At 39.1% G+C, this 23327-nt stretch overlaps 2 protein-coding genes across 3 annotated transcripts; one reads left to right on the plus strand and one right to left on the minus strand.

Annotated features, from left to right (window-relative positions):
* Positions 1–562: 562 nt before the first annotated feature.
* On the plus strand, positions 563–7633 carry tap2a (transporter associated with antigen processing, subunit type a). Of its 2 annotated transcripts, XM_044334976.1 has the most exons (11): positions 568–1405; positions 1852–1966; positions 2066–2196; positions 2448–2653; positions 3051–3248; positions 3370–3498; positions 4278–4466; positions 4720–4893; positions 5469–5628; positions 5942–6078; positions 6954–7633. In XM_044334976.1, exons 1-11 carry the CDS (start codon positions 892–894, stop codon positions 7158–7160), a joined length of 2160 nt encoding a protein of 719 aa, XP_044190911.1. In that variant the 5' UTR covers positions 568–891; the 3' UTR covers positions 7161–7633. The 2 variants fall into 2 exon arrangements, with proteins under 2 accessions (XP_044190910.1, XP_044190911.1); XM_044334975.1 differs by having other exon boundaries at positions 563–1405; positions 1852–2196.
* A 7847-nt stretch (positions 7634–15480) lies between these two features.
* On the minus strand, positions 15481–19597 carry LOC122969391. Its single transcript, XM_044335036.1, has 3 exons — positions 18442–19597; positions 16517–16613; positions 15481–16419 (listed from the first exon to the last, which is right to left on the minus strand). The coding sequence occupies exons 1-3, from the start codon at positions 18849–18851 to the stop codon at positions 16237–16239; spliced, it is 690 nt and encodes a 229-aa protein (XP_044190971.1). The 5' UTR covers positions 18852–19597; the 3' UTR covers positions 15481–16236.
* Between the last annotated feature and the right edge of the window lie 3730 nt (positions 19598–23327).

The following is a 23327-nucleotide window of genomic DNA, read 5'->3' on the forward strand; positions in this document are numbered from 1 at the left end:
ATGTAAGAATTTGAAGAGTAAATTAACCAATTGACCAATCTATGAAGATGTTTTGATTGTTTTGACTGGACATGGTCTAATGTGGTTTAGATGAAAAAAAAGGAGTGTAATCATCCCTTTTTGCATTTTCACAAATAGAATAAAGGTTTCACAAACCAGAAACTATATTTTATTGATTCTCTGGAGTCTCCATGTTACTCTAGTCTAGATTTGACAGGTCTAAGTATAGTGGTTTCTGATCTGGACCTGGTCTAATGTGGTCTGGATGGGAAAAAAAGCAATGAAATTAACCTTCATTTCATTTTCACAAATATAATAAAGGGATTGAGATCAATAAGAAACAAAAATGCTACAGCAAAAATTAATAAAACTCAGGATTATGATACCCTTTGACATCTCCTGTCATACTGGAGTATTGGTTTGTTTAGACTGTTTAATACTGAGCAGGTAAGCCCACAGCAAATAGGCAGAAATAGCAATAAGACTGAAAATCAGTTTATCATAAGTAAGGACAGTAAGAAAAATATGCTACAGTGAAATGCTCATAATTTAGAACAATTTCAGTCTACTAATCATCCTCATTTAATTTCCCCACTATTTGTTACGTTATTCACTTCATGAATTAGCTCGAAAATGACTGGACATTTACAGGCGTTATGCCAGTTTTAAGGTGGAGCCATAGGGTGGTAGATGAGAATCGGATGCCAACTTCAGCCTCGTGTTTAAGCCTCTGGTGCTTAGTTTACTGTCCTCTTCCAGCTTTTAGTTTTTCAGCTGTCTGGGTTTCAGGGAAACCCCTGCTGCTGCAAGAAAATGAAACTGAAAGTATCTGAAAACTAAAGCACTGGTCCGCTGCAGAGCAGGTCATTTGAGGATAAACTGGCTGCTAAAATGGCAGACAATACAGCACCGGTGTTCCGTAAAGTCGTTGCTTTGACTTCAGCAGTTTGCGTCGACCTTTCTTTATTTTACGCGTCAGGATTTGTAGCGACTCACGGCGTCTTTGGTGATCTTTCACGTCTCTGGGTTTCTGCGGTTCTCCGTTGTTTGGCTCTAATTGCTGTTACCCTGTTCACGCTTGAAGACCTCAAACCGGTGCTGATTCGTTTTATAACGGCGCACAGCGTGCTGCCCGCGGTGTTTGAGACCGGGACCAGGGTGGTCTACCATGAGGAGAGCCAGTGCGGTTTGTTGGCGGATATGCGCTGCTGGCTGATGTGCGCCGGAGCGTCGCTGGCTGCTGCGCTGTTTTGGGAACTCACTATACCGGACGCCGACGATGCGGCCGCCGGTAAAGAGAAGAAACAGAAGGCCAGAGTGCTGTTTATGAGAGTCCTGAGGCTGTACAAACCCTACTATTCCTTGTTGTTTGGAGGGTTTGTTTTCCTGTCGCTGGCTGTGATCTGTAAGTACAGCAGATGAGGAAGAAAGTGGTGGTGATGCAAAGGAAATACAGCAAAGTGATGATGATGATGATGATGATGATGATGTTAGTCCATGTTGTAAAGGATGCATTTGAAAGTGTAAAAAAATAATGTAGAAATTATAGAAGTAGAGGACAGGAATAATAGAAGCAAATACAGGCTCATAAATACAAATCATAAAGTTTAAAGTTAACAATTCTGAATACTGGAAATTTTAATCATTAGCATTAATTGCACCTACTTTTAAAATTTGAATCTCAATGTAGGAACAGAAACACTACACCTGCATGGTTGGTTTTCTAGTGCAACATCACTCAGTGAGTCTGCACACTTTACAGGTTGAATAAAAACAACAGAAACAAAGGTCACACAGAGGAAGATTCATGATGATGATGATGCTGTTTCTGCATGTGTTGTGTCTTCTCAGGTGAGATGATGATCCCGTTCTACACCGGGAGAGTCATTGACATTCTTGGCAGTCATTACCAGCAGAACGAATTCCTATCTGCACTCCTCTTCATGGGCCTGTACTCTCTGGGAAGGTATGGGACAATGTTGTTCTTCCCTCCACATTCATCCACCAGCATATCTTTGGCTCACTTGCAGTATCTAACTCACTCTCTCTTTGATTTATTGATTAGCTCTGTGAGTGCAGGCTGCAGAGGGGGTCTACTTACTTGTGCCATCAGTGCCTTCACATGCAGAGTGAAAGGCAAGCTGTTTGAGGCTTTGACCAAACAGGAAATTGGATTCTATGAGACCATAAAGACAGGTAAGACTCTTATAATAGAACATGCAGTTATGCTGTATGAATAATCTCTTAGCATGCATGAAGGAAAGATTAAGTCAGGTAAAGACAGGACATATAAAGATAGAATAAGATAGTACAGAACAAGGCCTAACATGATATATTGACCGGACAGGTCAAGCTGCACATACCAAGACAGGACAGGAAGAAAGAGGACAAAATAGAGCATAACAGAAGAGGAAGAAGAGACAAATTTCTATTCATTTTTTGTGCAGGTGAAATCACATCCAGGTTGTCTAAAGACACCAACCTGATGGGAAGAACAGTGTGCCTGAACGTCAATGTGCTGCTGAGGACATTCATCAAGACGTTGGGAATGATCTCTCTGATGATGAATCTTTCATGGAAGCTCACATTCCTTGTGCTGATGGAGACGCCAATCACCGGCCTCATACAAAACATTTATGACACACACTACCAGGTAAAAGCAGGTTAATAAGAGATGTTGAATAAGCACTGAAATCCACAGACTTATATGTTTATGATATCAACTAGCAAGACGTTGATCTTAGGCATTTTAACTGATCAAACAATCCTTTATTTGAAATAATAGAGCAGATGGGTCTGTATGTCTGTCAAAAGACAAGTGCTGCAAAAAACTACATAAACAAAAAAACAATTTTAAACCATTTGTTGTTCAAATTTGAGCTGTATATTGCTGTTTGATGTAAGAATTAAATTAAAATTATATATTTTGTCTCTGTAATGCCAATAGTTTTTATTAGATGTTTAAACAGAAGATCAAAATCTCCTTAAAATTATTGAAAATAAATTTAATTGAAGACTGAGATTTTCCATCTTTTTTATTCCTTCCTCAGCGGTTGTCCCTGGCATTGCAGGACTCAATGGCTCTAGCAAATGAAGCAGCAAACGAGGTAGTATCTGGTATTCGTGTGGTACGGAGCTTTAACACAGAAAAACATGAGGCCCGTCGCTATGATAACCACTTGATGGACACACACACCCTTAAGACCCGCCGTGACACTGTGAGAGCTGTCTACGTTCTCGCACAGAGGGTGAGAAGTCTGTCATTTTTTATGAAATTGTGGTTTTTGGAGATCAGGTGGCGTTCAGCCTGTCACAACATATCTCCTCATTTCACAGTATTTATTCCAGTGTGTGTGTGTGTGTGTGTAGTTGACAGGTTTGGGCATGCAGGTCTTCATGTTGTACTACAGCAGGCTGTTCATCCGCAGAGGACAAATGACCACTGGCAACCTGGTTTCCTTTATCCTCTATCAGTCAGACCTGGGACACAACATCAGGGTATGAAAATATAATTATTATATTATATGTTATTATCTATATTCTATAATGCTGTTTTTGGCTTATTATCAGTCATGGCTGGTGATTGCCAGTTGAACAAAAAGTTCAGTATATAACATATTTCATATTCAAAGGAAAAATCATGACCATGCAAAATAAGACAGAAAGAAATTCATGTTACATTTAAAGAAATTAAAGGGGAAGTGCACAGATTTTACACATCGAAGTCTGTTTACAGGTCTTGCATGTGAAAAAGTATTAGAAAGACTGTCACTTTGTTTGAAGCTACTCAACCTCTGCAGCCCACTCCTCATCTCTGCTTCAGGCTAGTGGCTCAAGGCTGCATTAGCAACTATTAGTGTAACACACCCGAATCTCTGACCAAACTGTCAGAGGTTGAGTTGCATTGTGGGTAATGAAGGCACCAGGTTTTAACAGGGGAAAAAAATATCTCTGGCTCCTCTTCATTGATTTTGATACTTTTTTAAAAATTGAGCATTTTGAGTCTGACAGTGTTATAGAAGTGGACACCCATTAACTGCTTGGTTTTAACCAGCACACAAAAAACAAAAATGAACACTATACTTTTTATTCAAATGGCAATAGAAAGATAAAAATTTTGAGGCTACTTTTAAAAGAGGTTAGAGAATGAACACTGAAATCCTCAGGAAGGCTAATTTAGCACCTAGGAGCAAAAAAACAAAAGTTTCTCATGACTTTGAACTCATCTTTGTAAGTGATTGGTCTACTAACCCTGTCCTATGACCTCCATCTTCCAGACTCTTACCTACATCTTCGGCGACATGCTGAACTCGGTGGGGGCTGCTGGGAAAGTGTTTGAGTACCTGGACCGAGAGCCTCTGGTCAGCACAAAGGGAAAACTCACACCTGATCAGCTGAAAGGACACGTCAGCTTCCGCCATCTTAACTTTGCCTACCCTGCGTGCCCCAAAAAACCAGTGCTGAAGGTGAGATCTGAGCTCTTTGGTTTCAATTTGAGCGGCTCATGGAAAAAAAGTTGCAATGAAAAGTGAAAAAAAACAGGTCAGAAATAGAAAGTGAAAAGTAATTTTTTAAAATTCAGGCTTTCCCCTCCAAGTATTCACAGTGTATATACAGTAAACAGACATAAATTAAAGACCCCTATATCCTTCACTGGATAAGTGTCAAATATTGTAGTCGTACTGTGTTATTACAACCACTGTTATCTCCTTGTTTCAGGACTTTTCTTTGGAGCTGAAGCCAGGTCAGATGACGGCTCTGGTGGGTCCGTCTGGAGAAGGAAAAAGCACCTGTGTGAGTCTGCTGGAGCGATTCTACGAGCCACAGGATGGACAAATCCTTTTGGACAATGAGCCGCTAAAATCCTATGAACACCGTTTCCTCCATAAGAAGGTAATGTCCAAACAAAAGTCTTCAGTTTCTGTCAGATTTTTAATCTCTCTCTCTTTTCATATTGGTCTACATTTTCCAAATAACATTCACTAATCATACAAAAAAGGTCCTCCATGAAAAAAGCAGAGGGGACAAGCCTCTTTAGACCAGAATGCAGTTCAACAACAATACATTGTATGTATTGATTAATGAACTCTAAAGTAGACTGGCTGGAAGATATACGGTAACAGTTAAAAGTTTGGAGACACTTTCCTATGAATGAAAAAGTGTCCAAACTGTTTACTGGTGCTGTATATTATATAATATTTTCCCCCTCACGTATACACATTAAAGCCACAGCTAAATGCATCAAGGTCACACACTTCATCCAATAGTGCCCACAAGTCCCAATATTTAGCAGTTGCTATCACAAAATTAAATAAAATTGACTTTAGCCTCATCATATTGAGAAAAAAAGTAAAATCCCTGAGATTAAAAATACAATCTTATTGTGTAGGAAGATTTGGGTGTGAATTAGACTTTTTATGTATAACATATATTCATTCAGTCAAGCTAATGAGAATTTGTTTTCACAGATCGCAGTGGTGAGCCAAGAGCCTGTGCTCTTCTCCGGCTCCGTCAGACACAACATCGCCTACGGGCTTGATGACTGCTCACTGGAAGAGATCCAGGAAGCAGCACACAAAGCCAACGCCCACGAATTCATCAAGCAGCTGAAGAAAGGCTATGATACGGGTAAACAGATATAACCGCCTCTCGTGCTGTTTTTACATGTCTGAATGAACACATAGAAACCTGCTTTAGATGTTAGAGGAAAGTTGGGTGAATGACGGTGGAAAAAAATCATTTGGAGAACAAGATTGATGATGGAAGCACTTTTTATTTATTTATTTTAAACATTTATGTAGATTCAATTTGTGCATAAAGACTAAATAAACACATACAGTATTTTGCGGTGTTAGTTCTGACTCCCTTCATCTTATTATTATTATTTTATGTTACTCGAACCTCAATCTGTTATGATTTTATGATTTTGTCCATTTCTCAGAGGTGGGTGAGGGTGGCGGCCAGTTGTCCAAGAGTGAGCGGCAGCGGATCGCCATCGCTCGAGCCCTGGTCAGACAGCCACAGGTCCTCATTCTGGATGAAATTACCAGCTCTCTGGATGCTGAGTGTGAAAATAAGGTAAGTTGCAACTTTTAAAACTGTGTTGTCTAATCATGTGTTTGGTAAATGTGGTTGAAGATCTGAAGCCTCTTGTATCACTTGAGCCAATTAATCTATGAACATTTATCTGTATTCACCAGTAAAACATAAAGTCAGTATTTAATAGATATATAGAGGAAGTGCTGCAGAAGTGTAAAACTACACACATCATTGAACAGGTAATCAATAAGAATTGCTAAAATGAAACAAGCAATATAAAAAAAACATGTCTGTTTTAGAGTTTCTGGCAGGATAATCAAGACCTGATTGATGAAAATCAAATCTTGACATGTTTGTTAGAGCTCAAAAAGAAAAAGAAAAACATGTCAACTTTCAGAAAAAAAGTAATTTGCCTTAAAAAATGTTTCCCTTAAATGTGTTTAGTGCTTCCCAACATCTAAACAATATCTCGTGTCAACATCAATATCGCAGGATATACATGTGGGAATAGTTCCATTGCAAACTGTGCGGTTAAAGACAAATTTAGTAATTTGTAAACCAAGTGTTTCACTGCTTAAAAGAAAAGAAAAAAAAAATCAACTTTTGCATTCACAAGAGTCTGTGTGATCTCTGACATTCAGTCATACTCATTCTCAGTAAATATACAGTGTTGCACCCTTCTTTTTTCATTTATACTCCTTTAAATCTCCCTAATCAGTAATGACATGTTTACGAATGGAGCAAAGTTGCACAGGAGTTCCTCTTTTTTTATTCTTTTATATATCACTGCACATAATAAAAGAATTATCTAAATGTTTCCTCTGACATCCTTAGACTCTGCTTTCACCTAAAAAGACAGAAAGATACCAGGCGGATGTTGGATAATAAATATTTCTGTCACTTGCTGTGCACAGGTTCAGCAGGCCCTGGCTAGCTGTCCCAACCAGACGCTGCTGGTGATCGCTCACCGGCTGAAGACCATTGAGAAGGCAGATCAGATTGTTGTGGTTGGTGACGGCAGAGTTCAGGAGCGAGGGACTCACCGGGAGCTGATGGACATGAAGGGGAGCTACTACAAACTGAGAGAGAAGCTCTTCACTGAGGGAGACTCGCCACAGTGATAAACTACTGCCATTGAGCTGATGCTATAGCTTGATGTTACTGTGCTGCATGTGTTTGACAGCAGTTAACTTGATATAAATGTGTGAGAACGTGGTGGAGTTTATGTAAATATTGAATTAAGATGGTTTTGTATAAATAGTGAAAATTAAACATATGGTTTTTCAGAGAATATATTCTTTATTCTGTATGTTGCCAAAAAAAAAGCACCTTTACAAATGTGTAGCTAGTGTGTGACACATTTATTCTTATTTATCTTGCAGAAATTTCATTTGCAATTTACAATTAATTGTTCATGTTTAATTGAAAAATAAAAATATTAAAATGTTTAATTGTTCATTCATAAAATACTGTTCATGAGTGTTTTGGTTTTTTTTTTTACTAATGCATAGAATACTATGTCAACTATGTGATCATTTTCAATTTCATGTCCTTGTATTTGTTAAGATGAATAAAAGTTGGACATGAAAGCACACAGCTCAGACCATAAACCTTTATTTACAATTGAAATGGCCAAAGGTTGCTTCACGGATACTTATCAAATAAAAGATTAATCAGCAATGTCAGAAAATTTGGATCATTGTCGATCACCTCAGTTGACTTCAGCCAGAAGGTCAGTCAAACCTTATTTGAATTGTAGAGCAAAATTTCATGTACTTGCAGCATAGAAATATGTAGTTCATTTTAGTTTAGTCATCAATTCCTCAGGGAAAGTTCTAATTTTATAGGTTTTATAAAAATATATTTGTTTATAGATGTGTATACTGTACTGTGGGAAGAAAAGTGAAGAGAAATCACTCCTATGAAAAGAATAAATGAGCATGTTTGCATATTTGTTATACTTGTTATGCCTTTTGATTTTTATAATCACATTTCATTTTCTCCTTTTGGCTATAAACCAACTGATAGCATTATGATTGTGGGTTGGGTTTTACTGCTTGAGCTGACCTGGAAAGTCCCAGACATACTTTTTGTTTCTGGCTGTGATGCTTTATGGAAAGCTGCCTGATGATATGTGTCATAAACACCAAATGCACCGTGCAGTGATAGGCAGCATCATGTCAATACACCAACACCCTCTACCGTCAAGGTTCACGCTCAGGTAAGGCAACATTTGTCGCCATTTTGTCGAGACTTCTATGCATCCACAAAATGGTGACCAAAGTCACGTGTCTCAAATTAGGTGCTCATCGCTCCTGGATTCTGATGATTACGAGATTTTTTAAAACTTAATGTATCCTTAAAAGGTTTTGTGTACACACGTGCTCTTTCTCCTCAGTGCCCAGTTATTTTCTTTCTCTTTCTTAAATTCACATTCCACTAAGCGACTGTACTGATGTGCAACTGCTGTGCAATTGCACATCCAGCATGTGTCCCAGAGTGATTCATACAAATATGGGGGTATGATATGTCGACCCAAACTGCACGAAGAAGCAGCATTATTCACACATTGGCATTAGGATATTACACTTTTAAAACATCTGTATAAGTTGTGAAGTTCAAGAATTATTGTCCCTCATGTGACTTTTTGTTTCACAGCCAACAGTATAAATATACTGGACTTAAGTGCAGTTTATAGTCCTTTTTTAAAACTTGGGTTATACTGCACATATGTCAACATCAACTGAAGGATCTTCCTCTTTGGGAACTTTTGTGGTGCTTATGAAAGCTTTCCAATCTCTCCTGAATGAACTAATAAAAATGTGTGGCAGTCAAACTTAAAATAAAGCTGTTCATCGTTGCTCATTGTTCCTAAAAACGTCACTGTTTGCAGATAAGAGCTGTATTTCAAGCTCGGTGACTCATCAGTAAAACTTGGCTGCTTCCCATCAGCAACTGTGTGCCACCTGCGAGTTACAATGGAGGGGACAAAGTGGAAGTACAAACGGCAAGAGTTGCCACCATCTTAGGGTGAGACCCACAACACCTAAACACAAAATGGCCGACAGCGTGCGTAGAAAGGTAGAAAACGTGGGGCATCAAAGCAAATACAAGACGACATAGTGACCCTGTGGCTGTATCTCTCACTGTGGAGATTCAGAAAGGAGCAATGTGCATCCTCAAACCTGGGTGTGCACCTGTATTCTACATACTGTATCTGTCTATGTGCGTATCTTTGGATGTGCCGACAGTGAGTTTTTGCCTAACCAGTTATGCACCATACCGCTGCACCACCACGCTGCCAAGCTGGAAAGTCCCTTCTCCTCTTTCTTTCACTTTCTCTACTGTGCCTGACTCAGCCAAGCTACAGCCAAGCCCAAGGTCTTGTGACTGAAACCATTTTGGTTTTATACACAGGGATATATTTGATATGATACAATACATCTGCCATACAGATTGTTATATCACAAAAACAGGACTGTATGCATGTTTCTTTGTAATGTCTATATGAACAAGAATATGAATTTGACTAATAATTATATCCGGGCAAACAATCAGTGGTTGGTTTAGGTTTGGTAGCCTTCCCCAAGCACACTTTGATAGTACAAGTGGATGTTGATGGAGACAAATTGACTTTTGCAGTAAACAAACTTGTGTCCTTTCAATTACAATAATTATAATAATAAGTGCAAGTGCTTTCCATAGACAGCATAAGAAAACAAACAAAAGAAAAAAAAAACAATCACAAATATAAGAAGAAAAACACAAGAACAGCAAAATCATCCAACAGGTAGAACAAGTGAAATTATTAAAATAAACTTAAAATCCAGTGGTTGCACAACAGAGCTGTATTATGTAAACAAGTAGGACTAGTTGTCAGGCGAAAAGGCAAAGTCTGTAAAAATGTGTCTTAAGACAGGATTTAAAAGCAGAAACAGTGTCAGCAGATCAAATACTGACTGGAGGACTGTATCAAAGCTGAGGCACCAGTACAGCAAACACTTGATCACCCTTTGACCTTAATCTAGACTCTGGAACAGCTAGCAGGCCTAACACAGCAGATCTAAGATGCCTTTTTGGACAGTAAAGAGTTAAAGGGAAACTTTTTTTCAACCTGGACCCTATTTTCCCATCATTCTGTGTCTATGTGACTAATGGAGACAACAAAGAGTTTTGCCTGGTCAGAAGCTGAGCTACAGCTTGGGCACTGAGGCAGGTAAACAAGGCGTTGCAATAGTCCAGGAATGAAATAAAAATAAAGAAATAAAAGCATTTCTCTGTATTTCTAAAAGATAAGATTTCTCTGATCTTGGAAATATTCCTGATTTGGTAGAAACATGATTGCACCAATTTTTTGTGTGTTGTCCAAAGCTTAGCTCACTGTTGAAGATAATAATCAGGTTCTTAGCAGTGCAGTATTTGGGATAAGGGGGCTGAACAGTGGCTGGACTTGATTATGGAGGTGCTCAGGGCAGATTAAAAGCACCTTTGTTTTGTCAATTGCAAAAAGTTTGTTTTAAAAGATATCTTTTCCTACCACCAGACCGTATAGAATATTTGAAATCTGTTTTTTTAGTGCTAAAGTGCCTGCTATCCTGCAAATATATACTCCAGATCATATTCCCTACAACTGATTCAGTTCATGAGTTATGAAAACAGGTGTCCATTAATTAGGTCAGGTGCAACAGAATCAAAATCTGTTGCCTATTTGATATTTTATATTGTATTTCTGTCAGTGAAACACTTTGTAACACAATTTTTTAAAAGAACAATAATTCAATACCGTGGATTAGACACTACTTGTTCTCAGAATTAAACCCAAACAGAGCTGAGTCATCTTGGGAAGAAAAGGAGTCACTTGATGAATTAGCTTTATCGTAACGTAATACTCGCTTCTCTTCTCCTCTCTAAACCAAAAGTAATAAAGGAACTGATGCAGCATAAAGCACAACAGAAATGATACCGATGTAGCTTCTTTTCCACACCTCATCTCATTTTGTTTGACAGATGTTTGAAAAATTAGTTCACTTAAGAACAAAATAGAACAGAAGATATACTGTAGTGCTTTTGTCTGAGGTGATGGTAGCTGTGCATGTGTCCACTGTGTGACAGTTTTAACTAAGCCAGTGGGAGGTTTTGTATTATTTTATAGCCAGGTAAACCCCCTTTTGTTTTTTGTGAATCCCCAAAGTTCTCCAGTTGCAACATTTACTGTGGCACTACATTATTCTGAGACATAAAGTCGTTGATGTGTGGTTTCCTCGGTTAATGATAGAGAAAAAACATCATATGATTAGTTGAGGGAAGTCCCGGCTCATGGACGAAGGTAAAACTGAAACATTGATCTGATGTCTGTTTGTGAGCTCGGAGCTCTATCAGCTAAAAAAAAAAAAAACAGGCTTTAAGGCAGTGCAGCAGCGCTCCGGTTGGTTGTATCTGGCAGTTTTACCATCACATCAGTCATGTGATTTCATGGAAAGTACCTGGCAGATTGACAAAAATTTAGGGGATCTCAAAATACCCACCTAATGATGAAATCATTGGTCTTGACTGCCATCTAGTGAACAACAAAACAGAAATGAAGAAACCACTAAATTGAAAATAACTGACACAAAAACCACTCGGGTTGAGGAGTGGTTTTCAGCAGTATTATTATGTAGGCGTACTTTCGGTTCTTTGAACAGCATAGATTTTGTATTACAGGGCCTCTTGTGATGTGCAGGATCTACAGGAAACCTCTGGCCTGCAGGTGCAGATAGGTGCTAACCACATGCAAGGCCACATGAATACCTCCAAAACCAACTCAAAGACGAGCTGCTGACATGTGGACAAAGAGATCATGTCAGACGGATATTTCAGCAGAGGGTTTGTAGTACTGGGTTTAGGGGATTGAAGCAGTGGAATTTCAATTACAGTGGTCAGAGACAGTCTCTCTGACCACAACACTACTTATAAATAGACAAAGTAACAGTGATTCTGAGGTTTAAGCTTAGACCAAGACAGTCAAGTATCTCAGGCTGGAGGGTGAAATCATCTAGTGAAAACAGAGTTGTGATGAAGAGCATTAGGGAGAGCAACAGCACTCCAAGTGCTTATATGAGACATTTTTACCATGCAACCCGGCAACCATGTGATTTCCCGTAACTTCTCAGTCTGGTGAACAGGCAACTGTAAACTGGCTGCCACAAGTCCTGGCAAAAGATATTTAATGATAGATCTCGAGCACCCCCAAGTGGGAGAAAATATGTATTGAATGTAATCAAACTTACAGATAAGAAGTACTCAAAGACACCAAATATATTGGGAAATGTGCATAAACTGATGCATTAAACATCCATAATATGTTGATTTCATGTAATACATGGCACCTATGTAAGAAAGCATATACCTAAAGTGTTGGAACAAGTAAATACAGAGTACTACATATATAAATAAAAATGCTTTATCTTTTGATCTGTATTATATTGTAATTGTATTCTGCATCTGATGGTGCAAAGATGAGGAGGTCATTAAGGTAGCAAAGGAGACTGGTGTAGTTCTGGTCACCGAAGATGGATGTCATGAGCCTCATGAAGGAGCCTGGACTGTTGCAGAGGCCCTGTGGTAGTCTATTATACTCATAGAGGCCAACAGGAGTTGTGCACGCGGTGAACTTTTTGTCATCTTCATGGAGGGGGACATTAAAGAAGCCAGAGGTCAGATCCATGGAGCTAAAGAAAACATTACCTCCAAGAGCAGCCAGGGCATCAGACTGGTGAGGCAGAGGGAAAGCATCCTTGAAGGTACGTCTGTTTAGCTCCCTAAAATCAGTGCACACTCGAAGGTCTCCATTCTTCTTCCAGACTAATACCAGGGGAGATGCCCACTCACTGCAGGACTTCCTGATGATACCCTTTTCCTCCATCTCATAAAGAACCACCTTGAGCTTGTGGTAGTCTGCCAGAGAGACTCTTCTGTATGGGAGGCGGAAGGGTCGTTCATCCTTGAGATGGATACGATGAACAAAATCCTTTGCTTCTCCACAGTCAAGCTTATTCCTGGAAAACAATCCATTGTACCTGACTACCAGAACCCTGACCTTAGCTTTCCATGGCTCACTCACTTCACAGGGTTTGAGATCCAGGCTAGCCTTTTCAAGCTCCTGGAGCATGGGGCCGATGTCCCCCACAGACTGATGGTTCATTCTAATGTCAACATAGACTTCCTGTTGGGTCTGCTAAGGAATGCTACCAGCACAGGTTGACAGGTCAAAGTCTTCCAGGGTAATACAGGGGGATACATCTGCCAACTTTGAGTTACGCCACAAGGTAAGCGGCTCATCCAAGGGGTTCAGGGCCTTGACTGGGACCCAGCCATCACCCCAAAGAGGTGCCACAACTCTGCCAATTATCACATTTCGGTTGAGGGTTTTTGATGTTGGAGGCTCCATGATAACTGCACTGCCAATGGAGAAGTCAGACCGCATTGGGAGTTTGCCCCATAGTATGTGCTGTGTGCGAGGCTGCAGTGTTACAGACTTCTTTAATTTCACTGTGCCTATCTTGTCAGGAATATGATGGCCTCTCCAACGCTCAAGGTTTGCCATCAGCCCCAGAAACTTGGCACTTTCTCCCACATTTCCAGTGTCAGGTTCTTTCAGAAGTTTCCAGTAAGCCTTGTTATTTTTCATGCAGTGCAGGAGGTGTTTTATGACATTAGCGCCTATGATGAAAGCGTCAACTTGACCAGGTATCACAAGTACATTCAAGTCATAATGCACTTGGGTTTCACTTTAACACCTCCACAGCCCACAACTATTGTATCTGTGTCTCTGCTACTGGAAATGGCTAAACAACCACGTTCAAGGAGGATGTGCTCTGTTTCCATATTTATAGTGCAGGCCATGAAGCCGCTGTCTAAAAGTCCACAGAACTGTCTGCCTGCTGTCTCAACTGTTGTATAAAAAAGACTGTCACTGTCCATTAAATGCTGTGTTCTTTGAAATATCACTTTATCATCTCCTTCTTGTTCACAAAAGTAACTGTACACTGACTGAAGGTCATCTGCATCTGAACTGTTGGGGGCAAACTCAGTGCCCACACTCTCCCCCTCTGAATGTGGACAGGCTAGTTTTCCTTTGGAGTAGTGTTGGCATGAGCAGGACTAGGAGAGGCACTGACAGTGTGCTGGCGTCTGGGGCAGTCTTTGATGCTGTGGCCTCTTGAAAAGCATGAGAGGCACAGGTGGTCACAAACACAGTGTGTTTTTGTGCTGTGAGTTCTGCTGTCACAGACATGACACATGTTACGGGGCCTGGCGTACTGGAATTGAGTGTTAAAGGAGGGACTGGGTCTGTTGCTCTGAGCCTGCTGATCATGGAGGAGCTTAGAGAGCATGTCTATCAAGTGAGACAGCGATGTGGCATCAGGGTTGCTGGAAAGAGGAACTGGCTGTGAGACAAGGGGCTGGGTGGGCTCAACACACTGGGGGCTAGGCCTGGCCCCCACGAGGGACTGAGCATTCACAGTATACTCTGGCTGTGACATGCAATGCTGTGGGATTGTGTGTTGTCTTCTGCTTGCAATTCTTAGCTCTCGCTGACAGCTCTCAAGCATGTCCTGCACCTCCACAACAGACCATTTTTCCAAAGGTTTGCTTCTGAAGAATGTGGCTAGGTGTTCATCAGGACAATGACGGATGAATTGCGTTGATACTTCAAGTCCGGGTTCATCAACTGAGCGACCCCTCTGATTTAGACAGTCAACAACATGCTCCATAGTTTCATTAAACTGGAGCCAATAATCGAACGCACTCTCACCAGTGCTTGGCAAGGTGGTGTAGAAGTCAAATAGGGGAGTTGATGAGGAGATGGCTTCACCAAAATGCTGTTTAAGAATATTAAACATTGCATCGGGGTTATACTCAAGGTTGTAGGGGCTGTTTCTCACTGACACTTTGACTATTTCCTTAGCTTTGCCTGCAAGTCTTTCCATTATTTCCCCAAAACATTGCTCTGTTCCGACATGTCTCTTGCGTAGAGAGGCCATCATCACCTCTATCCACTCATATACTGTGCATTTGTCAGTGTGATCTCTAAATGTGGGGGGCTCTTTGATATCTGGTTTCACTACCAGATTCACTTTGGACAGATCAAATGTATTGGAACTGGTTGTGCCACTACTGGACCCATGGGATGGAGTTTGGGGTGCTTTAATATGAGTGGAGTTGTTACCTTGCTGAATGGAGCCATTAGCAATCAACTGAGAAGTGATAGATGCTCCAATTTGCTGCCCTAACTGCAGAATTATCTGAGACAGTTCCTTCTCACACGTGATTTCGCCAAGTAGAATGTGTTCCTGAATCAACATCCACATTGCGGTCCTGGATCAACATTGTGATCAACAAATCACAGCCCTCTGACATCATCAGTGTGCTGCTCCTGTCATTCACTCAAAATTTCTTTTTGGCCCCAGAGACAGCCAGAGACAGTTGTGCTTCTTTTCTTCAGAGGTAAGCTAAGTTTTCCTAATTGAATTTACTAATTTATTAATAGTCAGAAAACTCAACAAAATCCTTAACTGCATGTCTTTAATATTTAATATTTATCTTTACAGTCTAGTACCTACCTAGAGCTGTAGCTGTATGAGCTACTACAGGGTTAGCTAGAATATTGTTCACTAACAATAAAGGGTAAAGATAATAAAAGAGCCGTAATTTTGCTGTGGTCAGAATAATTCATCAATAAAATGAACAGGAACATTGTAGTTTTTCTGGAAAGAACTTATGATGTGAACTAGCTCTGTTGGTGGCTAGTTGAACCATACTTATTCATAAGAGAAACTAATTTTTGCTCTGTATGACTGATTGGTTCCCAGTACTTCTTGAAGCAATTGCACACCTCTGGATAGTCAGAAAAATCCCCAAGTAAGGTCTGAGCAACTTCCTCAAAATCAGTCTTCTGCATATAAAAAAAATGTAATTGTCAGTCTGCAGTGTACCAAACTCAAAAATTCTAACAATATCAGAAACATTTTCAGTAAAATAAAACATATCATGAGCACAATCTCCTGTATTCTCTCTCTTTACTATGGGTGCCATGACAAGAATGACAAATTCTCCCCAAATAACTCACTCACTGAGCAAAAAGCCATGCACACATGCACATTTCTAAAAATGCTATTGAATTATTAAATAATTGTTCACATTGTTTATTTTTCATTAAAAGGAATCTATAGGAATCTTCTGCAAAAATGTTCTCATCAAATAAAAACAAACAAACAAAAACCATACCATAGCATAAGCTTTCATTTTCTCGAAGAAATCCAGAATTTGTGCTCTAGTGCTTGAATTTGTTGGCCCACTAACTCCAGAATCAGTCTTCATCAACCAGCGGACAATGGCCTGTGAACCAGAGCATGTATGGAATTTTAAAGTGTACAACAGACATTTATCATTAAAATTGCTGATAATTCATATTTATTATATCCCCTGTACTTACTTGAAGCACGTTGTACCAGCAAATAAGGATATCTGAGTCAGGGAACACTTCTTTCAGAGCATTGATTTCGCTCATGTCCTTGTCAACCATGAAGCATCTTTGAGAGAAAAATAAGATTAGTATACTTCAAGTTAGTCTTTTCCCCAATCTGTAAACAAAACTGACAGTTAAGAGAAACACCCATTCATTCTATACCCACTTATTCATATTTAGGGTCACAGGTGGCAGAAGCATCCTCCATTTATAATTTGTCACAGGGCTAACTTAACTGTATAATAACACCCATGGACAATTTAGAGTAATCAATTCACCCGACCTGCATTTCTTTGGACTGTGGGAGGAAACCCACACAAGCACAGAGAGAACATGCAAACTCCAAATACTTAATAAAATACCTTGGTGGATGAGGAAAACATGGCTGTAGCTTTTGCAGTGCATATGTAAGGATTTCTTTGGTCCCACTGCTTGTTACTATGTATGCCACAGGAACTCCATGGACATGGTCATCTCTCACAAGCAATGTGAAGAGTGGAAAGGAATACTGATTCACACAGTATGTAGCATCAAAAAAACAATGTTCCTCCCATGTTCCTGTAGGTTTTTTCTCATGCATTCAGTCTGGAGAACAATTACAAGGTCATGGTCTTTGGTCAGGGGCTGGTAAAACACAACATCCTCCTTGAAAGTACCAGCTAGTAGTTTTTCTGTACTTTTACAGTCATCCTTAGTTAGTTTCATCCATAGCATACTTATCCTAATGTTGTGTATGTCTTCCGGGGTGACAAAGTATTCCCTGTTATGACAGTTGGTATGTCCTTGAGCTCGTGACCAATCAGTAGCCTGAATAAGTATGATGTCTGGTTTTACTCTCAGGGTTATCCAGTTCTGAATTTGTTTCACTTGCTCAGGATTAATCCGCTGGAAATGGCCATCTTCTTCAGAAAGTGGATTATGTCCATTGTGTTGGTCAAATGTTCTTTGAACAATAACTTTATGTCCTTTCCAATAATTTCTGACATTAAAAGATATGTATGCATTACACCCTGTAGCTCTGCGACTTCTTTTAAAAACATTAGCAGATCTTGTGCAGTGGAACAAACAATATCCTCTTTTTTTGTCTGTCAAACTGGAAGAATTTTTACATCGTCATTAATTATTGCCATGATATATTTTTCTTCATCGTCGTTGGTTTTAAGAATATGGACCTTCATTTTTGTATTTTTCTGCCTTGCTTTTCTTTTCTCCTCATTGGTAACTGTCTGTTTGATAAACTCCTCCATTTTGGGGAACAAAAAATCTGAAAGAGAACAGCATTAACTTTGTAACATTAGAAAATCTATTCAGGTAAATGACAGTGATGAGCTTTTTAAGTGTATCCAGGATCAACATGGCAATGATGGTCCTGGATCAACACTAACACTGCAATCTTGGAAAAAAACAAAGTTTTGAATGGGCAAAAAAAGGAGGGGAAATGTGTTCATCACAGATCTTTGTGTGACTCACAATGGCAAACAAGTCGGTATCAAAGGATAAGTCTGATATATTTTTTATTGTTTATATTTTTGTTATTGTTAGCATGGCCTCTATGAAAAGAGCAAAAATGAGTTCCTCTTATGAATAAGTATGGTTCAACTAGCCACCAACAGAGCTAGTTCACATCATAAGTTCTTTCCAGAAAAACTACAATGTTCCTGTTCATTTTATTGATGAATTATTCTGACCACAGCAAAATTACAGCTCTTTTATTATCTTTACCCTTTATTGTAAGTGAACAATATTCTAGCTAACCCTGTAGTAGCTCATACAGCTACAGGTACTAGACTGTAAAGAAAAATATTAAATATTAAAGACATGCAGTTAAGGATTTTGTTGAGTTTTCTGACTATTAATAAATTAATAAATTCAATTAGGAAAACTTAGCTTACCTCTGAAGAAAAGGAGCACAACTGTCTCTGGCTGTCTCTGGGGCCAAAAAGAAATTTTGAGTGAATGACAGGAGCAGCACACTGATGATGTCAGAGGGCTGACACGTTGTGCGTTGCTCCCCATGTGCAGTGCTTTGACTTGTATTATAAGTGTTCTGCCCCATTCTATCATCCACATTACCAGAGTTTACACTGTAATCACTCTGAGAATATACATTATCATATGCATAAGTTTCTCTGGGCTCATTATTTACATTGCCGTCATTTGCTGTTGCATGCCCTGCTGGCACACGCCCCTCTCTCCCAAGCGTGACGTCACTGCATATGGGAAGCACATCAACACTGACAGAGCGCTGTAGCCGCTCCCCTCCTCTCCCCTCCCATTTAGGAATTACATATTTAGAGGACATAGCTCACAAAGACACACTACCCAGGCAAGGAATCATGAAAGGTACAAACAATTAAAAATAAATAAATGTGTCCTCTTTAGCATAATCAACCAAAATAAAGCTAGTTAGTAGTTACGTTAAAAACGTTAGCAAGCTACGTAACGTCCGCTAGCTTACACTCGTTGCTTAGCAACCAAAATAACTCAGCTGACAGTCGGAGTTCAGTCTCCGTTGGAGTAGCAGCTCTCTCGGCGGACAGCTTTGCTGAAAGTGTCCCGGGTTTAAGGCACCAAATGTAACGGGGGACTATATTAGCCTCACAGTTTATAATGCCCCCGTTAAGTTTCCTTCATATCGCTGATAATAGTGACAACCTACAGTCTCTGCGTTGTGTTGTGATGACGATGGTGGACTAACGGCTGACAGTTAGTAACATCAGTTGACTCCAACGACGACACCCAGACAGCTCCGATGTCGATTCAATGATGTCTGTTTATTGCTTACAAGCACTTCGGGATCTGGGGGATACAAGCCCGGTCTCAGTAAAACTATTTAACATAAATAAAATCATAATCAAAGGAAACTTACAATACTAATAAATGCTTTCTGTGACGAAGCTTAATAACCGTTAAATAACAAAGTACAGGGCCAACGGTCTAACCTTGACCAGGATCAAAAACTCACTATATTACAGATTACACAAACACACTATTGATACAGATGAATCAGTTCACATAGATAATCACTCTGAATGTCAATATAATTATAATTAGTAATAAAGTCAGGTCAGCTATACATTATTATTTACAGGTTTCCATTTAATAGTCACACACTCACCTGGAGGATACAAGCCCGGTCTGACTTGTTCCCCCGGTGATGGGCTTTATAGCTGCATCGTTACCTTGGATACTATGTAGCCAAGTATTAAATATTAAATATAAGATAACAGCATAAAATAATGAAAATGACACAAATATGTACACCTTACAACTATTAAATAAAGGTAAAATTACTGACAAAATTATATTCTATATGAAAAGATTTTGCTGTTAGACATAGTGACCATTTAAAGCACAACTAATGTGTTTAATGTAACATGCAAGAGGCATATGTTACACATCATTTTCTCAAAATTCAGTCTGACATATTGAAATATAGTGTCTTTGGAAACTTTGGCATCTCCACTATATATAAGATAAAGCTCTGTCCTCTTTGAACAAAGTTTGGCTGCACAGTCCTGTGAGGTTAAGGGAAAATCAGGGTTCAAGACAAGTTGAAAAAAGCAATATGACCTATTTAATGTAGCCTGTATGCAAATCATGACCTTTTATCTAAGTGCAGACTTTTAACCAATGGTGGAAAGTAACAAACTACATTTACTCAAATACTATACTTAAGTACAAATTTGAGGCTCTCTGATACTTTATACTGCTACTCCACTATATTTTAGAGAGAAATATTGCACTTTTTACTAATTTTTAAGAGCTATAGTTACTGGTTACTTTGCAGATAAGATTTTACATAAAATAGATTTAATAGCTTCCAAATTTAAACTTGTGATTCAAAACTTTTCGACGTGTGACCCCTTACAAAAGAAGCAGGTCAATGTTCTGCCTGCCGTTGTTTCTAGTCACCTGTTCCCCATTCCCTGATTAGTTCAGTTAGTATTTAAGTGTTGGTTTGGGAGTAAGTGGTTGTTGGATTCTTTGTTCTGTTTAGATGCCTGCCTGCAATCCCAGTTCTGTCAGCTCAGCTCAGCTCAGTTCTGATGCTCACACCAAATAAAGAGTTTATTTTAGACCTGCTTTGTGTTCGGTCTCTGAGTTTGGATCCATTCCTGCTATTCACCGTGACACTTTGACTTGTAATAGAATATTTTACGTTGTGGAAGTGGTACTTTTACTTAAATAAAGCCTTTGAATACTCCTTTATCCACTGCCTTTAACATGACTTAAGTTCACATTTCATCTTATAGTATGTAGATGTTTGTAAGTATGCATTGACTGCCTTATTATTTATAGTCTGTTATTTAATCATTGCCATGTAGAGGGTTTCTGCCGTATTCACCAGATTAATTTAAATACTTTTAAAGACTGTTTTAATAGCAGATAGAACACAATTTAATGCCCTTTTTTTCAAAGCATGACAGAAAACCAGCAGGGACAATAACGCCTACAATTATTTATTACGTATAATAATTTGTTGACATATCACATTTTTGTCAGGACTTCCCAGCTGTATATAACAATAATTCCTCGTAATTAATCAGTTAATATGACCTGAACTCAAATAAGCAGCAGAACATTTATGGATGAATTAACCATAAACAAAATAATTGATTCATTTCACTTGATTTAAGTTTTTGCTAAAATTGACACTTGCCCATTATGAGTAAATAAGCTTCCTAGCCACTGTAGCCAGCAGTAATAACAGCTTCCTGCATGTACAATCCACTGTCGCACTACTCTCACTTGTAGTTTATACAGCAGATATACATCATCCTTAGAATAACAAAAGCACTGATAAATGCTGCAGCTTTGATTTTGCAGTTCAGTAGCTGGTGCTTTGTGAAACCACAGACAGCTGTTGTGAACTTATTGGATCACATCATCCACAAAACAGAGAGGTAACATGGAGCTGCTGACACTTGTGCTCTCTTTCTTTTTCCAGTGATGGAGGGATTGACTTTCTGATACTTTATACTCCTTCTTCCCTGCATTTCAGAGGGAAATATTGCACTTTTTACTCCTCTACATTTTTTCATACATAAAGTGGATTTAATAGCATATAAAATGTTGTGATGGAAGGATTGACTTGTTTGCAATTAAATTATGTTAATTAAGAAATGACAGCCTTGGCAGCATTGTTGACAAACTGGGTGGGACAGATGGCAATGTAAAAGCCTGGATTGGTAAGACAAGAGTACCTTTCCATCTGCTGAATAATGTCTGTATATCCTCAGAGCTGACCACCAACACCAAGATTAGGATCTTCAATACCACTGTCATGCCTGTTTTGCTGTATGGAGCAGAGACCTGAAGAACAACTCTCACCGCCATGAAGAGAAACCAGAGATTTACCAACACAAGCCTACAAACAGACCACCAACAGAATCCTACAAATTCACTGGCCAGATATATCAGCAACCAGGAACTGTGGCAGCGAACATGCAGCCTGCAGAGGAAAAAATCCTCCGAATATGCTGATGATGAGATGAGATTGGTCACACCTGCATCCAGCACCACAAGACATGCCCTCTTTTGGAATCCACAAAGGAAAAGGAAAAGAGGCAGACCAAGAAACACCTGGCGCCGTGACCTGGAGGCAGATGTGAAGAAAACTGGCCATATGTGGGGACAGCTGGAGAAATTGACCCAGGACCAGGATGCCTGGAGAGCCTTTGTTTGGGGGTGACCACAGGTTTTATGTAAAGTAAGTAAATTAAGACACCTTACCTGATGAATCAAAGTAATCACATTTTTAGACTATACGTAATACGGTGCTGGTGCCCCATTAGACCTGGATATGTGCACATTTGAACAGAAGGGTAAAACTACAGGGGCCGGAAGGAAAATGGAGTTCAGTATATTGCTCATGGGCACTTCAGTAGCTTTTTTCATCAGAGGGCAGCTGATTGTTGGAACAAAGCCAAATGGCATGAATAGTCACAATAAAACTGGATTTTGGGAGCATTAGTCTTTCTTATTTTAATATACAGTATTTGCAAATATTACAGAAAAAATACATTTTTGTGCAATTTTTAAGTGATTTTATTTCATCCTATGTAAAAATGAATACCATGTGGAATCACTTGAGCTTATTTGTTTTACATTAAGTTTAAAAAATGGCTCTAGACATAACACTATATTAGACCAAAATACCTTGTCACATCCCTAGAATATTTGTACGTAACCTTTAGCTAAAAAACAAAATATTACTGTATGTATTGAGGTGTAATATAAATATATGTGTGCTCTGATTTGGCGAATTATTAAACATGTCAAGTGCATTGTATGTATAATAATAACTTAAAAAGATCACTGTATAAACACTGCTGTTGTATATAATAAAAAAAATACTAAGGTGTTATCAAAAGGTTCAAAGGCTCAATTTATTCATCCACAAAAAAACTGAAATTACAGTTCTCCCATCCTAATCAACCAATGCTGATTACCAAGATGTAATAAACAAATAACCACATGAAAATAGACATTACAAGCAACAGGAAAACATGCATTACATCCATCCAGTTGCTTTGGATTACAATGCCCCATATAAACAGAGCATGGTGGCTACATAACAGTAGTAATACCACTAATCGCCCTGATACCAACTACATAAGCTTTTACATCATTTGGATCCCAATAACATCCCATTTAGATAGAAACACACTACAAGTGCATTTACTGTAAAACAGCACTTTGATTTCATCGTTTACCCTGTAACTTAATAACCACCAGATGGCGACATAACCCAATATATTTCAATAACCTGTAG

Source organism: Thunnus albacares, chromosome 19, assembly GCF_914725855.1.
Source record: "Thunnus albacares chromosome 19, fThuAlb1.1, whole genome shotgun sequence".
NCBI classification, from domain to species: Eukaryota; Metazoa; Chordata; class Actinopteri; order Scombriformes; family Scombridae; genus Thunnus; species Thunnus albacares.

What these genes read in the sequence shown, in the direction of transcription:
- LOC122969391 (XM_044335036.1), bottom strand. Translation starts at nt 18,851, where the DNA reads ATGTCCTCTAAATATGTAATTCCTAAATGGGAGGGGAGAGGAGGGGAG. An exon ending in TGTGCTCCTTTTCTTCAGAG is followed by an intron (nt 16,614 to 18,441) that starts GTAAGCTAAGTT and finishes TTTCTCTCAAAG; the next exon opens with ATGCTTCATGGTTGACAAGG. An exon ending in GCTGGTACAACGTGCTTCAA is followed by an intron (nt 16,420 to 16,516) that starts GTAAGTACAGGG and finishes TCTGGTTCACAG; the next exon opens with GCCATTGTCCGCTGGTTGAT.
- tap2a (XM_044334975.1), top strand. Translation starts at nt 892, where the DNA reads ATGGCAGACAATACAGCACCGGTGTTCCGTAAAGTCGTTGCTTTGACT. An exon ending in CCTGTCGCTGGCTGTGATCT is followed by an intron (nt 1,406 to 1,851) that starts GTAAGTACAGCA and finishes GTGTCTTCTCAG; the next exon opens with GTGAGATGATGATCCCGTTC. An exon ending in GAAGAAAGGCTATGATACGG is followed by an intron (nt 5,629 to 5,941) that starts GTAAACAGATAT and finishes TCCATTTCTCAG; the next exon opens with AGGTGGGTGAGGGTGGCGGC.